Consider the following 19577-nt stretch of genomic DNA (forward strand, 5'->3'; position numbering starts at 1 on the left):
TTGAATCAGTAGCATTAAAAATGATAATAAATTAAAATTAAATAAATTAAAAATAAATAAAAATAAATTAAAATAAAATTTTAATGTTTTTATCATATTAAATTATAATATAAATAATAATTGAATCGTTGATTTACATGTTATTTTTTAAGTATATACAAATAATATTATAAATTATAAATAATTAAAATGTCACTTATATAGTAAATTTAAGTTTTTATCATTTGAAGCTTCAGAAAATAACATTGCATAAATATTGTTCATATTTTTTATTATTGTTATTATTATTATAATTATATAATTATTGTTATTCTTCATACTTTTGTTCTTTTTAATTATTTTTAATTATCATTGCGATTATATTTTTACATAAATAGGAATACATTTCTTTTATTAAAAATGATATAGTTATATATTTTTCTATTTATTTTGTAACAGCAGAAATAATTATACAAGCTATATTTTTTATTCATATAAAGCGCAAATATTGTTTTGTTTTTATATCAATAGTATGTAAGGAGTAAAATTTGACTAGATTTTTACATTAAAGTTTACATAAATTGATATTACGACTATCCTACTTTAAGCGATATGCATGTGACTAATACTATCTTATTAAAGCGAATATAAGAAAACGCAGATCATTCTTTTATTAACAAATATACCGCTTTTAAAGTCTTCTTTATATAATTCATATATAGAATAGAGAACAGGATGTCTGCTACCATCTGATGTATTAACAGACTATTTTTATTTTATGATTTACCACTCGCAGAATTATCAGCCTCGCTTGATCCTTCCGCTGAATCTGCTAATTCTTTTTGTTGGTTTTTAGAACTTCTATCTTTATAATCCCGTCGATTATGATGATGATTATGATCACTATCTCTACGATCTTTTTGTGAAATATTTCCTCTATATTTTCGATTACTTTCATCGCGATAATAATTGCGATGTCCACGAGACCGATAACACAAAGATTCAAACATCATCGAATTGAAATTTTTTAATTTTATATTGCTATTTTGAAGTTGTGGTAACATAGTTGCATCCATCTCTGTTTGATGATCTAATTTATTATGTCGATTTCTTCCATTCCTACAATCCACATAAAGTTTTTCAAATAAAAGTTTAAAATATATTATAATATAATATATTATATATATAGATAAATATATTATAGATAGTTGTACGATGTACGAGATATGTTTTATCTTGTATAAATTCATATTATACGAAGATCTATAACATATCTCTCTAACATTTTATAATTTCGTTACCTAATTGTTTTATGATGCCAATAACTTTGTAATGGAGGAAATATATGAGGAGATTGTTCTTGTAAGGTACTTGTAGGTGATCCACGACTATGATGACTATTATTACTATCACGAGATCGAGCTCCCTTGTTACCATTTGTATTTGTCGATGTTGCTTTCAATGTTGCAATCTCTTCTCTTTGCTCCTCATTTTGTTTACGTAATCGTTTTATCACTGCTTCTGTACTTTCCAAACATGCAACTAAATGTGCTCTAGTAGAATCAAATGTATCTCCCACCTGGATTCCTACATCTGTCATTGATTCTTTATTTATTTTTTGTTCTTCTAGAGAATTCAATTTCCTGCAATAAATGCAATTTTTTACAGCAGTTTTATAAATAATTTATGACTAAACATTTTTCATAATTATTACAACTACTAACTTTTTTTGTTGTTCAATGATTTCAGATAAATATTGATTCTGTATTCTAGCTTCTTGCAAAGATACTTTTGTATCTTGTAAATCTTTCTCCAAAAGTTCTACTTGTAATGGTGTAATATTTACACATACTGGGCTACCCTATGAAGAAAGAAAATATTTGTATAAATTTTTTATATTATCATTACTTCTATATATATATATTAAATATAAAACTTCTTTTGTAGAGAATACCTTTGGTTTCATAAACCCAGTTCCATTATCTTCAGGAGAAGAAGGACTGCTAGGTAAATAAGATCCTTTTGAAAATACTAATTGAAACTGTAAATCTATATATAATTATACAATATTAGAATTTTATTTATTCATGAAAATATATTTTTAATAAATAATATTATGAAATGTCAACCTCTATTCTTTTGACGTAAGGATTCTACTTCTTGATGCAAAGCCACTAAAGTTGCTTGATGTTGTTCTTGTAAAAATTTCATATTTTGTTCCAATTGTGCTATTCTATCAATATTTATAGTTTGATGCCTTATACTTTGATTCAATCCTTCATTTCTTTCTGTTAATGTTATTATATCTGATGGTGATTTCTTTCCCTAAAAATAATTTTTATACATATTAGATAATAATAATTCATTTCATTGATTATTTTAATTTATTGAAGTATTTATATTTTAAATAAGATTTAGATAATATTTACTTGAGGAAAAGGTACAGTTGGTAATTTAACTAATACAGTAGATGTCATCTTGAGAAAGTTTATATTCACTTGATATGTAAAAACATAAATATTTGTAGACTTGATAATATAATTCTTTATAAGATACAAAGGTAGAAATTATCTTATTATCATAAAAAGTATTTCCATTAAAAGCATATCATGTTTTCTGAAAATCTGAAAATTATTACATAAAATGAATTTAAAAAAATATAATATAACTAAAAAATATTATTTGGAAAACTTTAAAATATTTATAAAGAAAAAATATTATTGTATAAATTAACAGCAAAATATTAAATATACAATAATGTAATTAAATATACATTTAATTATGTATAATAATTTTTAATTTGAGAATTCATAACGTAAATGAAGAAAATGTCGTAATAATTGTACGACATAGTAATGCATTGTTTATCGTATGAATTAAGATTATTTTGTATTATTACATTATTCGGTATATCTTATATCATCGTAAAAATATAACTAACAAAAAATAAATAAATATGATAAAAAAAAATGAAACGAAAGTAAAATAAATTAAATTTTAAAGAAGAATTTAAAAATTGTTTTCTTTTATACATTACCAAATTATATTTAAATTTCCAGACGTTTTCCGTAATAAAATGCGAAAACTCGACAGAATGTGAGTAATCGGAAGTCTAGAGATGTGGATTCTGCGCCTGAATTTCCTGACGTCACATCGCATCAAGGATTGGTTAATACTTTAACAATAAAAATTACTTATGATAATCTCTGAAGAGAATTTTAATCCTTTTAAGCGAATATTTAATTGAAAATTTATAAACCAATCATAAACTACCTCGAACATGTATAAAATTTAATTATACTATAATCCAAGAATAATAAAAGTTTACTATGACATTATTTAGATGATTTTAAAAGCAAGCGCGCAAATGTATAGATCGTCAGGTGGACTGTTCAGATACGCAGGACAAAACTCGTTCACGACACCTGGCTTTTCTCTATCCTTGCGCGCGTGAGTATTGATCCAATGATAGTTAACAAATGATAGCACGCCTTAACCGCACCCACACTTTTATCAATATTATTTTGAAATTTATTTCTGTAAATCTTTATAATTAATAATTTTTTAAAACAAAATTTCTTTATTTTAATTTAATTATGTAAATAATTTTTTTCTTAATAAATAAATTTTCTTTTAATAAATTTAAAATAAAGAAATTTTTGTATTGATATAATAATACTTTCTTATATGACGTAATAAAGAAATAAAGTGACAAAACATTATAATTTTAATTATAATTTATTACAAATATAATTACAAATTATTTATTAACTAAAATATAAGTAATAAAAGTGCATATATATGTATTTATGAACGTATATTTTTAGACTCATATGTATACATGCTATTCAGTAATAAAATGTGAAATTTCGATTTGAAAGAATACTCTGAAGTATTTTTGATACGTTGTTAAAATATCGAGGTTAAGATGCTAATTTAACTCCTGTTCAAAAACGGAATAGAAGGCAATTTTTTAACTTTCTTCTATATTATTATCCAAAACAAATAGACATACATTCATTTTTCTGGAGTTCACACATTTTTTGATATACTTTTTTTATTGTGTTATCACGTAAATGTAATAAAATTTAATTATCGCTTATATAAAATTTCAATTCAGACTAATCCAATTCTAAGAAAGAATGTCTTTTATGGTAGAAAATAGATCAACCAATGAAATAAACAATAAAGAGAGAGAACATTTTCTTTCTTTAGAAGTAACTAAAGATTATAGCTTTAAGGTATTTATATAAATTGGCAAATATATATATATATATAAATATATAATAATTATTATATTTTATATAAACATTATTAATTAAGCAGATATTTTTTATTATAGTACATACCTGAGAGTCATTTTAAACATATAGTAAAAAATGTACAGAGACACAGACGTAAGGAGGATGAGGAACGTATCTGGGCTTCATTCGTCAAAGAACAGGAGTTAAATAGTTTGAGGTTTGACAAAAAAGATGTTGACTATTCTATACAAAATATAAAAGATCTGTTGCAAGAAAATATACAAAATGTAGATAGAGAATTGAAAAGACTAGAAGAAGATGCTCTTCCTGAACGAAGCAAAGGAATTCAAAACCCTAAATCTAATGTTAAAAATGAAATGATTTATTCAAAAGTAAGTGCTTTTAAATTTTTATTATAACATTTACTTATAATAAATATTTTTTAATTTATTATAATAAATAAAATTGATATTAACTGATTCAAATTAGGTAAACAATATCAGAAATAATTCTTCAAAAGAAAAAATATTAACAAAGAATAAAGATACATGCAAAACTAATGTTTTAATTCCAACTTCACAAGGCAATAATATTTGTATATCTAAGGAATTTGAAGGACAGAAAACAGTTTTTAGATCCAAAGCTAAAAAATCTTTGTCAGATTCTACTATCACAGAAAAAAAATGTTTTACAAACCAACTTCTTCGTGCAACAAATCATTTTGAAAATAATTCTGATACAGATTCAAGTAATAATAAAAATATTGTTTATATACAACCAGATCCACTTACTATACAAAAACTTTTATCAATGCAAAAGAAAATTGCTGAATTGTTAGATGAAATTTTATTTAGATTATGCAGAATTCCTTTACCAGATGGTGAAAATGATTTGAAAAGAAGACAACAACAAACATTAGAATTTGCTATAAGATTTTCAAGAAATTATTTATACAATTTAAATAGATTTGTTACAAGCATTCAAAGACATATCAAAGCTGTGTCTTCAAGATCAGGATTAAAACAATATCATAAAAATATTGCATTTCATCAAGATATGATTAAACAAAAATTAGTTGCTGCACATCAATTATTAATGCAAGCTTTAACTGCTTATTGTAAACACATTCCTAATTCTATTCTTGATGGTCATTCTACAAAATTGCAAGATGTATTACAAATTGTTTACAATCTGATAAATATTTGTGATAAAATTGAAATCTCTTCTTATTACTTTTGTTCTGGAGATACCACCATTATACCGCTGGTAATTCATTATTTATATTTATAAATCATTAAAATTGATTAATTAATTTTTTTTTGCAGGGAAAAAATCTTCAAGATAAATGCGATGCTATATTAGCGAAATTGAAATTAAATTTAGAAAGCAAATATGGATACGCGAATTATAAAAATGCTCAATCTTTTATAACTACTGCATCAATATCTTTACCTAACAAAGGACGTTTTAATCGAAAAAATTTATCTAGTCGATTAAGTATGTACAATATGGATGTTAAAATATCTAAGACTAACCAAAAAAGAAGAAATTACATAAGAAGAAAAAGTATACGAAAACTACTTAAGGTTTCATATTATTTGGTCTTCATTATTTTAAACATATTATGAATTTACATATATATTTTACAGATTATACTTATCAAAAAGAAAATGGAAATGATACTAAGGATGGTAAAAACTTATATACTCAGGATTGCTCATTATCAGAAATGTTGTATCCCAGTCCTATAACTCATACAACTTCTTCTAGAGATGTTGTTCATATTGATTCTATGAAAAATATAAACAACTTAAAAGAAGATGATATTCAAACTATGATGGAAGGAATAACGATAGATTCTGAAAATGTAAGATATATCGATAATTGTTTCTAGAGAAAACTTAATAAGTAATTAATTTTATAAAATAGGACAGCAATATAGAAATTCAAACTAAATGTAAACCTACTACAAATAGTGAACCACAATCTGTTGCAATACGAAAAAAAGGGGGAAATATCAAAGTAGAAAATGTTACTGATGAAAATGATTTAATTAAAAAAGTAACCACAATTCCTAAAGAACATTTGGCTACTTTAGTTCCTGTAATAAACGATTTAATAACTTTTGTGTCGAGAATGGTAAACTTATTTCAATTTAATATTTTTAATTTATATATTATTAAAAATTAACATTATTATAAATTATATGACAGCAAAACGAATCTGAGATGCAACCTGTTTCGGAAACATCCATGGAAACATTAAGAGAATTTTTACAAAAATATCAGTCTCCTAAAGATTATGATACTAGAACAACTTTAACAAAAAACAATTATGAACAATCATATTGTAATTTAAATGGGTAAATAGAACACAATAATAAAAATAGATATTGATTAAATAAAATAAAACTGAATATTTTATGCATTGCAACAGCTTATCTGAAATTAAAAAACGTGATGAAAATGTACAATTCATTTGTATATCTTCCATGGAAAAAGTTCCTAAAATGACTCAATGTGATGCTTCATGTCAAGTAGATTATGAAATTGCATTAAAAGTAAGTGATGTAAAATATATTATATCTAATTGAAAAAAATGAAATTACATATATTTTTATAATAAATAATTAGATTATTGACAATGGAAAAATTGTGGATTCAAATATTAAAGATACAATACAGCTTGCTATTTCAGAAGAAATTGAGCTACAATTTTTAACATATAGATGTGAATATAAAAAATTTTGTCAATCAAAACCAATGTATTCCAGCAATACACAAAATAAACCATGGGACATTGTAGCATGGTGAGAAAATTAAATTACATTTCATAAATACTTCAATCTAAATCTACTAATTCAATCTATTAAACAATAATATTTTTAAATAGGATATCTGATAAATTGATAGAGGAATTAATAATTGAAATAACAGAAGAGTTACAAATGAATAATATAATTAAGAAACTGTTTGAAATGGAGTTTCAAGAATTGTAATAACAAAGTTTGTGTATATGGAATTATTATAAGAAATCATACTTATACAAAGCAAAGAACTTTTCAAATATTTTTTATTTAAAGTATCACTTTTTAAATAAATTACTTTTCATACCAAGGTTTAATTTATTTATTTTCCTACTTTAATTCTATTTATAAAAAATAAAAGTGATATAATAGGAAAAGATTGCAAAAATTTAAATGATATTAATAATAGAATTAAAAATAATTCAAAAAAATTAAAATCAAATGTATTTCTTTTTTCTGCAATTTAAAATTTAATAATTTTAATTAAATATATTTATTATTTATATTAAAATAAATAAAAATAAATTAAATTTTTTTGAAAAATAAATTTAAAATTAACAAATGTGTTAGTAATCAATAACGATATATGAAACTGACGGTAAAAGGTTAAGAAGAAGATTGACTGGAAATCAGTATTTAGTATCATTAATTTAAATAAAAAGAAATTAGTTGTATAATAAATAGAATATAAGAAATTTTAATTATTAATAAAATTATAAAATGAGAAATACGGTTTTAAAATTATATAAAGATTTATTGCGCTACGGTGAAAATTTGAAATATACAGATAAAGAATATTTTCGATTTAGAATTCGTAAAAATTTTAAACAAAATAAACATTTAACTGATCAAACAGATATTGATTTTCAGTTGCAGGTAAATATTCATAAAATTTAATTTAATTTCAATTTTTTAATCACAAATATTTTGAAAAAAAAAATTATAATAAAATTTATACTTAACCTAAAAATAATTTTATTCTTTTATATAATTTTTTCAGAAAGGAAAAAAACTCTTACAAAATCAACGAATAGTATAAATATAAAATTTTTATAGTGAAATTAAACAAATATAATTATATAATTTTTATTGCAATACTGAAATTGTTTAATAAAATATATTCCAACGAACGTAGTAATACGTATATATTATCAGTACTTTTTAAAAAAATGTCTGGATCTTTATGTTGTAAAATCAGTAATATTAATTGGTATAATTTGTTAAATAGTGAGAAACAAATTCGATATAAATCGTACAAACGTTTTTTGGATTATTCAAGAGTACCTAAGCTTGAAGAAAGTGATTTACAAGAGCAATTTGTGAAAGGATCTGGACCAGGTGGCCAAGCAACTAACAAGACATCTAATGCAATAGTTTTGAAACACAAACCTACAGGATTAGTTGTAAAATGTCATGAAACTAGAAGTTTAGATCAAAATAGAAAAATTGCTAGAAAAATACTGTTAACAAGGTTAGATAATTTAGTTAATGGTCAAAATTCTCTTCAAAATCAAAAGGAACAATTAATGAAAAGAGATTCTATTAAGAAAAAACAAAAGAAAAAAAAACTTGAAGATTTAAAAAATGCATTCGTAGAACGCGAGAATTTAAAATAATCAAGAATATAACGTAATAAATTTAAAAAAATTTTTAGTTTAAATATTTATAATATGCTGCCTAATAAAAGTTAAGTTAAATGTTATATACTATAACATTAAATTTATATATTATATCATAATTAAATATAAAACAAGAAAGGTTAGGAGCATGTAGAATCCATCCGTTATAATTTTTAATGGAAAATTCATATCTTTAATAGTCATCTCTTTTTTGAAATCGCAAAAGGCTTGCATTTTTTTTTTTTTTTGAAATAAAAATTTAGGTGGACCCTCGCAAGGGAATTCAATATATATGTATATATATTGAATATATATATTACATTCAATGATGTGTTTTATAACAGAAAATTATTGTTACACTACAATAAAGCTTGTATACAGCATTGCGTATTCTAAAGCCTGCTTTTTATGAATAAAAATAACTTCTTTCACATGTGTATATTTTTGTACGTATATCAAGATAAGTAAAATAAAAGAAAGTACTTTGTTTAAACATAGATATACATACGTACGTCAATTTTCTGATTCAAAAATGCGAAGTCTGCACCTAAACAACATTGTACAAGGTTCTTAATAGAATTCTTATCGGAAAAGGATATTAAGGAAAATATTAATAAAACCCTATTAATGGTGCGCCAGTAGTGTTAAATACTATTCTACATACACAAATACTTTATACATAATTTACATATTGATAAAATGTATAGATTAAATTTCAACAACGAGATATTGTAAAAAAAAGTGAATCTCGATTTTGAAACTTAAGCTATCAAAAAATCTTATCGAGGATTTCAGCTATTTTTTAACCATCTTCCGAACTGACCGCGATTGTTTTTTAAACGCTTTTTCGGCGGCTGAGTATTCGATCTCGGTGAACTGGAACTTCGTAACCGTCTGTTGCTTGCAATCGTTACCGAGAGAATACTGTGATCCATTTCAACTTGATCATCGATTTTCATCATCCTAACAACTGGTTGAAATTCAATACTTGAACGTCTTTGTTCAAGTTCAGAAGTTGCTATAATTGTTGGACTAATATGTCCTGATAATGCACAATCGACTTCAGATACTTGCGTTTCCGATGACATAGTATTAGCTCGTCGTTTTATACCTCTCATATTTTGTTGCTTTTTACACGTAATACTTAAATAGGAATCTTTTTTACAATTTTCATCTTCAAATACTGTATTCGAAGATATATTATTTTTTCTCGCACGCTTTTTTGCATAAATCCGTTTTCGCGAATTTACTGTGTTTCTTTTATATACATTATTATGATGGTGATGGTGGTGATGGTGATGATGATGATGATGATGATGATGATGATGATGCTGTTCAATTTCAGAATCAGAGTTTTCAGAATGAACCTTCTGTTGTCGTTTTCTTGGTAATCCATTTGAGTTATGATGTTTCCTGGGAACAATTCTAGTTTCGGCATCTTTTCTACACAAAATCTCATGATTTTCAAGTTCTACATGCGAATCGCAAGTTTCAGAGGACGTATTGTCACGTTGTCGTTTTTTGATAGTTGCATTTGAAATAAATCGACGTTCCGATATGGAATGAATATCTTTCCGAAACATATTTTCATGATTTTCATCATTTCCGGGATCATTTTCTGATATTTCTTCGATCTCAGACAAACTTTTTCTGAATCCATAATCTTTGTTTAATACGAAATTCCTGTCAGTCTCGTTGCATACATCAGATGTAAGCGAACCTGTGCAGGATTCAGCATTTGTTGTATGTAATATGGAATTATCGGAAACCGCTATACTTACATCTTTTTTTTCGTTTTCGTCGTGACGCATATTAGACGAAATATTAGAAGTATACATTTCAAATAAACGACTGTCATCTTTTCTTTGATCGAAACTTAATGATTGTTCATCTTGTACAATACCCGTAATAGACGTACCTATTTTGATATTACTTTCTTCTGCTAATCTATTAGATATATTTGTGATTTGTACATTGCAATTTTTCCCGCTTTGTTCAATATTTTTCTCTGTTAAATTTTCCCTGTCACAATTTATATCTGTTAAAGGTTTACTTTGGAGTTTTTTCTTCATTTTGATTCCAGGCCAGCCCGTTCTATTTTTCCTCTTTTTTCTTCGCTTTAAAGGGGATTCTACACTACCTTCACCACACTCGGAACTTGCACATGATGAATTTTCAAAACAATTTACGATTTCGTGACAACTGTCCAATAATTCAAGTAGATTTGGAGGTGGTCCTCTTGGAATATTTGGTTCATAAAGATTCAATTCCATTTGCATTATATCTGGTTCATATAATTCAACCAATTCTAAACTATCGTTTGCATTATCAAGCATTTCATCAATACTTTTTATCATTTCCTTTAATTCTTCGTCTATATCCGATTTTAATTCAGTTTTTTGATCCAGTCCCGGAGTATTTGTTTGAGATCTGATAGATTGGTATTCATCTATTGTGTGCAAATTCGAAGATTGTTGTTGTTGTTCTCTTTTTCTAATAATAGTTGACATAATAGCTAATGTAGAAGCATGACAACGAGGACTTTTTCTAGGAGATCGTCCAATACATCCCATACTCCTTCCACGAATTTTTCTTTTCTCAACTCTGTTTTGATTTTTCATCAAAATTTCATGAAAATTTTCAATTTCATACGGTAAAAGAAATGGTTTTTCCGAATCTCCTTCAGTAAAATAATGCCAAAATTCAGCTCCTTTGTCTTGTCGTTGGTATGTTTGATACCATGGTTCAGATTTTGGTACAGCTTCGAAAGAAAATTGCATTTTTTCAACTTCAGGTGAGGGTTTGGACGGATATATCTTTTCTGTTTGTGCATTTTTCTCGGGAATTATCCCTTCTATTTTTTCCTGATTTTCGCTTATCGATGAATCTTTAATTCCAGTTAAAGGTGCCTGATACCTTAATCTGCTTCCAGGAATTTCAAATTTATAATAATCAACGTTGTCTTTGATTAATGCTTCTGCTTGTGTGCGTCTTCTTTTTCTGGCTCGACCCAAATTTACAGAATCCTGAGAATCATCTTCGACAATTTCCGATTTTACAGATGAATTAGAATTTACAAATGAACTACGACATATGGAATTGCTGGTATCGTTACATTCACTTTCGGTATCTCTTGGTAATATACTACTCTGTTCATCGTCATCGCTTATTTCACTTGAATCATCTCGTTTAAGTTCTCGAAACATAAAAGATTCCGCTTCATCACTTAGTAATGATAGCTCTGATTTTCTTACACGTTTAAATCGTACAACTACTGGCTTTTCACTAGATGGCACTTCTTTCTTTTCTTCACCATCCCCATCTCTTGGAACTGTATATTGAGAATTATTGTTTGATAATACACTCGATCTTAATTTACTTCCTAACACTTCCACTTTATAATATGCACGATTATCTTCGATTAAACGTTCTTCAACGGATAACCTATGTCGCCCTCTGACGCTTCTACTGCCTCTCCTATTTGATTTAAAACATTTCGATTTTTCTTTTAAAATTTCATTTTTTTCTATATTATTCAGTGTTTTATTAACTTTTTGTTCATCTTTTATAGTATGACCATTATAAATGCTGTTTACATTAATATTATTATGTTCTTCTGAAATTTTTTTTATATTCGAAGAAATATTCTCTACCTGTAATTTACAATTCAATTCTTTTAGAGTCTCGGTTTTAGACGATATTTTACAAGATTCATTACAAGTATTATCATTTATATTTAAAAGATTTTCATTACAACGATTTTTTATGTTTCCATTAATATGATCATGATTTCTATTTTTTGTAGGAGTTTGTTCTTGTTTAATACATTCTATGTTATTTTCAATACTGTTTTTTTCATTATTACAAGTTATTGTCCTTTGTGAGTTTTGATTACTAGGATCTTTAAGTTTGTTACACATATCATAATTTTTCTTATCGCAGCATTTTTCTTCTAATTCCGCCGAAAATGTTTTAATCTTATATTCATTTTGTTTAGACTCTTTTAATTCATGTTCTTCTATATACTTATCTTCTGGATCATCTTCTTCAATCCAAATTGTTCCTTTTGCACGTTTTTTAATAGTGAAACCTTCAAATTCATCATAAAATTTTTCTGTTTTTTCAGCTTCGTGCCAAGGGCTACCTTTTGACCTTAACAAATGGCCGCTTTCATGTTTTGTACGAGTACGTAAATTATGAGAGGAATTTAATTTTAAACTGAGATTCCTACGTGTACCATTACGTTGTACCATCTTTATATCTCCAACATCAAAATCCCCTAAGCTTTTCGCATTTCTATTAATTTTTCCTTCTGGCAGTACTGTGTCATGAAGATTACGATCTCCATTGGAAAATAAATTGCAGTCTTTTCTATAAAGAAAAAATAAATTTTTATAAATGTTTATTAAGTAAATTTTTAATACTTATTATGAATAAATAATCTAATTTTTTACATACTCTACATTTTTTCCTCTATTTAGTTTTAGGAAAGCTTCTACATTGGCTCCTGCATTAATCAATTTATCCAAAGATAAAAAGTTATCATCGTTTCGGACAAAACTAAGATGTTGATCGCTTTGTATATGTTTGGTTAGATCTCGATATCTAATACGGCAAATTTCACAATAACCGGAAGCTAATTGTTCTGTTCTTCGAGTACGGGCAGTTGTTCGTGGTCGCCGAGTCATTTCTTTTCCCTGTTCATGTTTAAAACAATAATTTAGAATTTATTGATTAATTATTATATAATTAAATATAGTATCAAATATAGATTAAATATATATTTAATGTTACCTCCTCTTGGTTAATAGTTTGAATATCTTCCCTGTTTTCTTTTACTTCTTTTTCTAATTTTTCCAGTTTTTCTCGTCTCTTTGTATTGAAAGGACAAGATCCTGGATCACCGTGAAAATTCAATGTTGGCCACACAGGCAGTTCAACAAATACAGGTCTAGTATTCCTATGTTGATATAATGTTATGATTTAGAGTAATGAGATTTATACTTCTACTAGATCTTGCATATTAAATAACTTACCTCTGAAAGGATTCAAATTTTAAATAAGAACCCTTGAGATGTCTGACCTTTATATCTTTAACTGAACTTTGTTGATTTGAGTGTCTTAATTGTTTTAAATGATTTGTATCTTTAATAGATGTGTAGATTTTGTCAAGCCAAGCCTGAAGTTTATCAATTGCCCAAATAGGAATTCCCCAATTTTGAGCGTTGTAGAGTGGATCCACGGAACACTGTTGTGGCTGTATCAGAGCACGCTCCAACATTGCCTCCACTCGCGATTTCTATAAAATAATAAATGAAATTTAAGTACATAAAAAATAGAAATTGAATTTTATTTTAATAGAATACTTACAGATCTTTGGGTAGTTTGACCCCGTATATTGGTCGTATTAGATAAAGGACATTCAGGACTAAAAAATGGCGTTGGAGGAGTTGGTATAGGGGTTGGAGTTCCTAAACTCCTCAGTGAGGGAGGTCCCCCACTGCCTCCACTGGCACAACCCCATTTATGTTTTTCAAAATTTATATAGCCAGTCTTATCTACTCTGTCACTAATCACCAGGTCTACACTCCGTATTAAAAATAATTCTATTACCTACAAAATTATAAATAAGATTTATCAAAGACTATTAAGATACATAAGTTTAATTTATAAATTTTTTAGAAAAAAAAGATTCAAAATATATTTCAAAAAATTCAAGATATATTTTATCAATTTATTAAGATAAAATATAAACATAAAAATAAAAAAGGTATAAGAATAAGGAATAAGAAGGAAGAAGTAGAATGAATAAAAGCTTGCCCATTTTTTAGTGATTTAACTCACGGGAAAAAAATTGGAGGCAGCATCAAAACGGTATATAATTTGTGGACGCCCGGTGATAAGTGACCCGTTGACGGATACACAAATACACGTTTACATCGCGGTATGCTGACGTCAAACAATTTCGAGTTCTTCTTAAGCACAACTAAGCTCACTATCAACCGAATTCGCAGAAATGCAAGCCATGCGTATGTAGTTGGAAATCTTCACATAGTTAACAATGGTTGCCGCATTGTTACACACAGTTCTAATAATATGTTACAAATCGCTCAGGACAATAATGAAGCACGTGGGATCAAACGAAAAGAATAATTCAACCCGTTTTTATGGAAAAATGAATTTAAAATGATTTCTTCAAACAAATTCACAGGAATCAAAATAATGAACAAGTTTATATTTGATTACTGTCAAGCTATCTTGAAACGCATGAAACCTTCACACAAAACAACTTCTTCGAACCACACTGTTTATCGGTTTACAAATTCGTAAATATTATCAGATATTAGAAAGTATATAAAACATAATTTACGATAAAAGATTTTAAGGAAGAAGTTTGTCGAGATATATCTCAAGCGATCAAATGAAAGAAAGGAGGCAAAGGAAAAGAGCGCTGGGACGCGCGACGAGATCGTTACTCGCGGGGGAGAACTGTCACGCACAAAATGGCCATTCGCCGTTAACAGCTTGGCAGGCGAGCCTGGAGGCGGCGCTTTGCGTTCTTGCTCGTTGTCCGTCGACGAATATTGTAACAAAATGAATACGGTAGCTTCTCTGAATACGTGAAAATTGTTTTTCGCTGAATTTTCGCGTCCATATTTTTTGTTTCTTTCAAACCACAACACAACAGTTGAAAGCGACGAATCTGCCCCACTTCATCGTATTTCTCAGATTCTCCTAAAGATGGCGTGGTACGACCCGGTTTTTTAGCGGTTGTTTGTCAACAGAAACATTTTACGAGTTTGTGCACTACATTGAATCTTTGAAAATTATATTTTGCTTTTTAATATACTATATATATTATCATGAATCATTATTTTAAACATTAAAATATATAAGAAAAAGCAAAGTGTTTGACATATAATTTATAATATAAGTATTTCAGAATATTTTTTTTAATTTTATTCTATTATAATCAACATTTTTTTCAATTCAATTAATTTTAATCAATCAATTAAATTAACTAATTCAAGTTTTAAATTAATCAATAATTTCTATCAAGAAATATTTTTTTAAAAATAACAAGTTGTAATAACATTTAAAACGATTTAAAACCATTTAATTATATTGATGAAGTTAATAGGTTATAAAAGTACAATAAGAAACAATAAAAAATGAGATAAAAGATAAATTTCCATAATTATAAATAAAAAAGCAAATAAATACAAGAATACAGACAAAATGTACATGGAATGAGAGATGTACAAATATACTATACAAATAAATTATAATATATATAATATATATACTATAAAGTGAATCAATAACATGAAATAATATAAGTAAAATATGAAGATATTACAAATGCCATATATACATACATATGACTAAACACTTACTCCTCCTAAATCTTTAATCTTTGCTTCTATTTTAGCTGTAGTAGCATGATTTTTAATATCCAAATAAAATGATTTTCCTTCCAATGATTTCAATTCCTTCTGTGCATGAATGTCTGAAATCAAAGAAATTCCACAACATTTTTATTAATTTTATTATATTAAACTGTTATTAAAATGTATAATTTTAAAGAAATTTAGGTTCATGATGATTTACAAAAATATAGCATAATATAAAAAATAAAACAATTAAATAATAAAAATAAAAATTTAATGAAAATTTTAATGTCACATCATATAAAATAGATTTTTTTAATGATTGGCAAATATATTACATGTTGTACATAGATATTATTTAAAAATTTAATCTAAATATTATGGAGTAATTATGTTGAAATATATTCAAACAATAGAAATAATTTTAAATAAATTCTTGTTCTATTATATTAATAAAATTAATAAATTTATAAAATTATTTCGATTATTACTTCGATACAAACATATATGTGCATAAATATTAGACATACGTGAATGTTTAAATGATTTATTTTCTCTTGATGGTTGTTTTTGCTCTTGATGTTGAATTTTGGATGGCGATACCATTCCTATGCTATGCACCACACAGAGAACGATAATATTTTCTTCTTACTGTACTTCAATATTTTTATAACACTTTCCATTCTCAAATATACACCACGTATTATTATAAATATTTCTTTGCGTATTTATCAATTATATTCACTTATTTAGAAAATCATAATTTCTCAACAAAAAATTATATCACAATTTTCATTTTAGAACAAGAAAATCCGCCTTTCAAACCGTTCTGAACATCGTATAAACTGAAGTTATATACTTTACGTAATTATTTGAAAAATATATCGAACGTATTTATAAGGATAGCCATTTAAAAAAAAATCCCTGGATTTTGTCTACGTAATAAAAATTAAAATGTAAATTAATTTTTTTATTTTTATTGTACTAATTAAATATATAATTGTTAAATTATTTCAATAATTATTCAGTGTAATAATAATTAATGAATTACTTAATATTTTTATATTAAAATAAATTTTTTTTTGTGATTTTTTACGTTTATAAATTTTCATAGAAATGAAATAAGATACGAATAGTTATATTGTTTAGCAAATTATGATAATAGTTTTATATGTCAGAAGTAAAGGTAAGTATGTAAGTATGAAGTATTATATATTTTAATGTATAAAATGTTAAATCAATCAATATTTATTTATAATATTCAAATTTTGATCTCATGATAAAATTTTTACTCTCACATTTTTTACTTGATATTGAAGATGAAAATTTAAATTATTACGAATACGATATGAACGATATTTTTTTTATAATATTTAATAATTTTAATGTTATTTTTATAAATTGATTATAGAATATAATTATTATTTTAAATGTTATACAATTTTTTAAATTTCGAATTTAAAAATTTAAAATTTTTTTAAATATTCGAATTATATTATATCTTTATTAATTATAGCTTCATATTTTTCTATATACATATTTATATATTTTAAATATATATATGTAATAAATTTTATATTCATATAAGTGCTATAATATATTGTATGAATAATTTTATGTATAATTTCATTATAATAACCTAAATATAATAATATTATGCAATTAATATTAATTAAAATTAGCAAATTAAAGATATTATTTTCCAATGATTATTATATCATTTTTGAAAAGAATTTATACCTTTTTTTTTTATTTTTGAAAAGAAACAATAATAAAATTTATAACGAATTTCAATGATCTGAATGTATAATGAAAGATCGAATATAAACAGTTGAGAAACACTGAAGATTATAGTGACGATACGAGAAACACATTGAAAGACATTTGTCAGTCATCGTCGTGAAAGCGATTGTTGGCTAGGCGGATTGTTGTGATGATCTGCTTGATTAAACGTGAACAATGTTCAATCTTTTACGAAGTCTGGTTTTCGGAATATTTCTTAGCCTTGCGAATACCAGCGTGTCTCACCCATGGTATGAAACTTTACCTGCGGTGGCCTTAGATTACAAAGTTCATATTGATGCCGGAAAAGAAGATTGTTACTTTCAATATGTTAATGCTGGAGCTACTTTCTATGTAAATTTTCAGGTATATAATTATTATTGACATATTTATTTTATTGAAAAATTTTTTTTTTATTTATTTGAATAAAAGATCAACATAACATATAAATATTGAAAATTATTAATATTTTTTGTATAATATATATAATCAATTAATTTATCTGATTATTTAATTATATAGTCATATTTATAAAAATTTTCAAATGTTTAATATTAAAAAACTTTTTTTTAAATATTTATAAATGTAGGTAGTACGTGGTGGAGATGGAAAAGCTGGTTTTGCAGTAAGAAATCCAGATGGAATAATAGTTCATCCTTACCAATGGCTTCCTAATTCAGATTATCAAGATACTGTGAAAAATGCTGGTTATTACAGTATTTGTATAGATAATCAATTTTCCAGATTTGCTTCAAAATTAGTTAATTTATATATTACAGTGATTAGGTAATAAATACATATATACTTTAAAAAATATGATAATTGTTTAATGTAACTTTCAAGTCTAATTAATATATATATATATATATTTTTTTTAATAAAGATACGATGAATGGGACAAATATACAAGAGAATTGGAAGAATTAAATCTTTCTGTGGAAAACTTCACGGTAAATATTTTGTTATTTTTATTAGAAAATATCAATATCAAAATCAAATCATAATGTCATATCATAATTTTAATTTTATAGTCTGCAATAACAAATGTGGAGAGAAATATTAATGAAATGCTCCAAACTCAACATTTGAGCAGAAGTAAAGAAGCCAGAGACTTAAATTTATTATTAGATAACAATTCTTATGTTCAAACATGGTCAATTGCACAAATAATAGTCATATTGGTAACAACAACAGTACAGGTATACTTTGTAAGAAAATTATTTGAAGTGAAACCATCTAGATATTCTAGAGCAGGTATATAAATATAATTGACGTATATGTATTACATAAAAATGAATATGCTCAATGAAGATACACTTTTTTTTATCATAGTGAATGAAAAATTTATCTAATTTCTCATTTAAAAATATAATATCTCTTTATCTAAGAGATTTGTTTATGTTAATATCGATTGCATTTTTAATATCAAGTAGCAATATTTTTTTTTCTTCTCAGAAAAAACTGAAAAGTCTGCCTTTCAAGACTGTATTATATCATATTTACATATTCCATTTTATATTATAATTATAAAAATATATGATTATTTGTTTTATATTCTCAAGTTTTTAGTGAAAAAGTATAAATTATATTTATGAATCAATGAGATTATATATATTAAGAAACATTTATAGTATTTATATTAAAATAATAAAAAAGAAATAGTTTTGTTACTGATGTGTTTACAGTTCTAATTGTCTAATCCTTACACTTGGAATTGTACATGCTACAATATTATATTATTTTGATGAGAAATGAA

At 25.4% G+C, this 19577-nt stretch overlaps 5 protein-coding genes across 12 annotated transcripts; 3 read left to right on the top strand and 2 right to left on the bottom strand.

Annotated features, from left to right (window-relative positions):
• Window positions 1-254: 254 nt before the first annotated feature.
• On the bottom strand, window positions 255-3502 carry LOC100871852 (uncharacterized). Its single transcript, XM_003693147.4, has 8 exons — window positions 3253-3502; window positions 3017-3154; window positions 2409-2603; window positions 2109-2304; window positions 1934-2028; window positions 1704-1840; window positions 1281-1622; window positions 255-1098 (listed from the first exon to the last, which is right to left on the bottom strand). Exons 3-8 carry the CDS (start codon window positions 2454-2456, stop codon window positions 756-758), a joined length of 1161 nt encoding a protein of 386 aa, XP_003693195.1. The 5' UTR covers window positions 2457-2603; window positions 3017-3154; window positions 3253-3502; the 3' UTR covers window positions 255-755.
• LOC100871496 (uncharacterized) lies at window positions 3354-7339 on the top strand. Of its 6 annotated transcripts, none has more exons than XM_086905294.1 (12): window positions 3412-3429; window positions 3807-3944; window positions 4138-4220; window positions 4322-4615; window positions 4713-5489; window positions 5549-5789; window positions 5873-6090; window positions 6153-6362; window positions 6437-6585; window positions 6660-6783; window positions 6857-7032; window positions 7116-7339. In XM_086905294.1, the coding sequence occupies exons 4-12, from the start codon at window positions 4601-4603 to the stop codon at window positions 7219-7221; spliced, it is 2016 nt and encodes a 671-aa protein (XP_086761420.1). In that variant the 5' UTR covers window positions 3412-3429; window positions 3807-3944; window positions 4138-4220; window positions 4322-4600; the 3' UTR covers window positions 7222-7339. The 6 variants fall into 6 exon arrangements, with proteins under 6 accessions (XP_012341352.2, XP_012341354.2, XP_003693267.2 ...); XM_086905292.1 differs by lacking the exon at window positions 3412-3429 and adding an exon at window positions 3432-3518 and having other exon boundaries at window positions 3807-4057; XM_086905293.1 differs by lacking the exon at window positions 3412-3429 and adding an exon at window positions 3436-3518.
• A 690-nt stretch (window positions 7340-8029) lies between these two features.
• On the top strand, window positions 8030-13441 carry LOC147657976 (mitochondrial translation release factor in rescue). Of its 2 annotated transcripts, none has more exons than XR_015291332.1 (3): window positions 8030-8500; window positions 12775-13057; window positions 13130-13441. XR_015291332.1 is itself a non-coding variant. In XM_086905322.1 (3 exons), exons 1-2 carry the CDS (start codon window positions 8199-8201, stop codon window positions 12797-12799), a joined length of 327 nt encoding a protein of 108 aa, XP_086761448.1. In that variant the 3' UTR covers window positions 12800-12833; window positions 13130-13441. The 2 variants fall into 2 exon arrangements, 1 of the variants encoding a protein (XP_086761448.1); XM_086905322.1 differs by having other exon boundaries at window positions 8199-8500; window positions 12775-12833.
• On the bottom strand, window positions 9273-16886 carry LOC100871145 (uncharacterized). Of its 2 annotated transcripts, XM_003693217.4 has the most exons (7): window positions 16570-16886; window positions 16046-16158; window positions 14019-14261; window positions 13685-13947; window positions 13443-13608; window positions 13107-13345; window positions 9273-13019 (listed from the first exon to the last, which is right to left on the bottom strand). In XM_003693217.4, the coding sequence occupies exons 1-7, from the start codon at window positions 16643-16645 to the stop codon at window positions 9440-9442; spliced, it is 4680 nt and encodes a 1559-aa protein (XP_003693265.1). In that variant the 5' UTR covers window positions 16646-16886; the 3' UTR covers window positions 9273-9439. The 2 variants fall into 2 exon arrangements, with proteins under 2 accessions (XP_003693265.1, XP_012341349.1); XM_012485895.3 differs by lacking the exons at window positions 16046-16158; window positions 16570-16886 and adding an exon at window positions 14493-15344.
• An 892-nt stretch (window positions 16887-17778) lies between these two features.
• On the top strand, window positions 17779-19491 carry LOC100867129 (transmembrane emp24 domain-containing protein 5). The gene is made up of 4 exons (XM_012485924.3): window positions 17779-18187; window positions 18411-18607; window positions 18705-18771; window positions 18853-19491. The coding sequence occupies exons 1-4, from the start codon at window positions 17999-18001 to the stop codon at window positions 19081-19083; spliced, it is 684 nt and encodes a 227-aa protein (XP_012341378.3). The 5' UTR covers window positions 17779-17998; the 3' UTR covers window positions 19084-19491.
• The last annotated feature ends 86 nt before the right edge of the window (window positions 19492-19577 follow it).

The sequence above is a fragment of the Apis florea genome, unplaced genomic scaffold (assembly GCF_048593485.1).
Source record: "Apis florea isolate Af1SG1 unplaced genomic scaffold, ASM4859348v1 contig_2411_pilon, whole genome shotgun sequence".
Classification (NCBI taxonomy): Eukaryota; Metazoa; Arthropoda; class Insecta; order Hymenoptera; family Apidae; genus Apis; species Apis florea.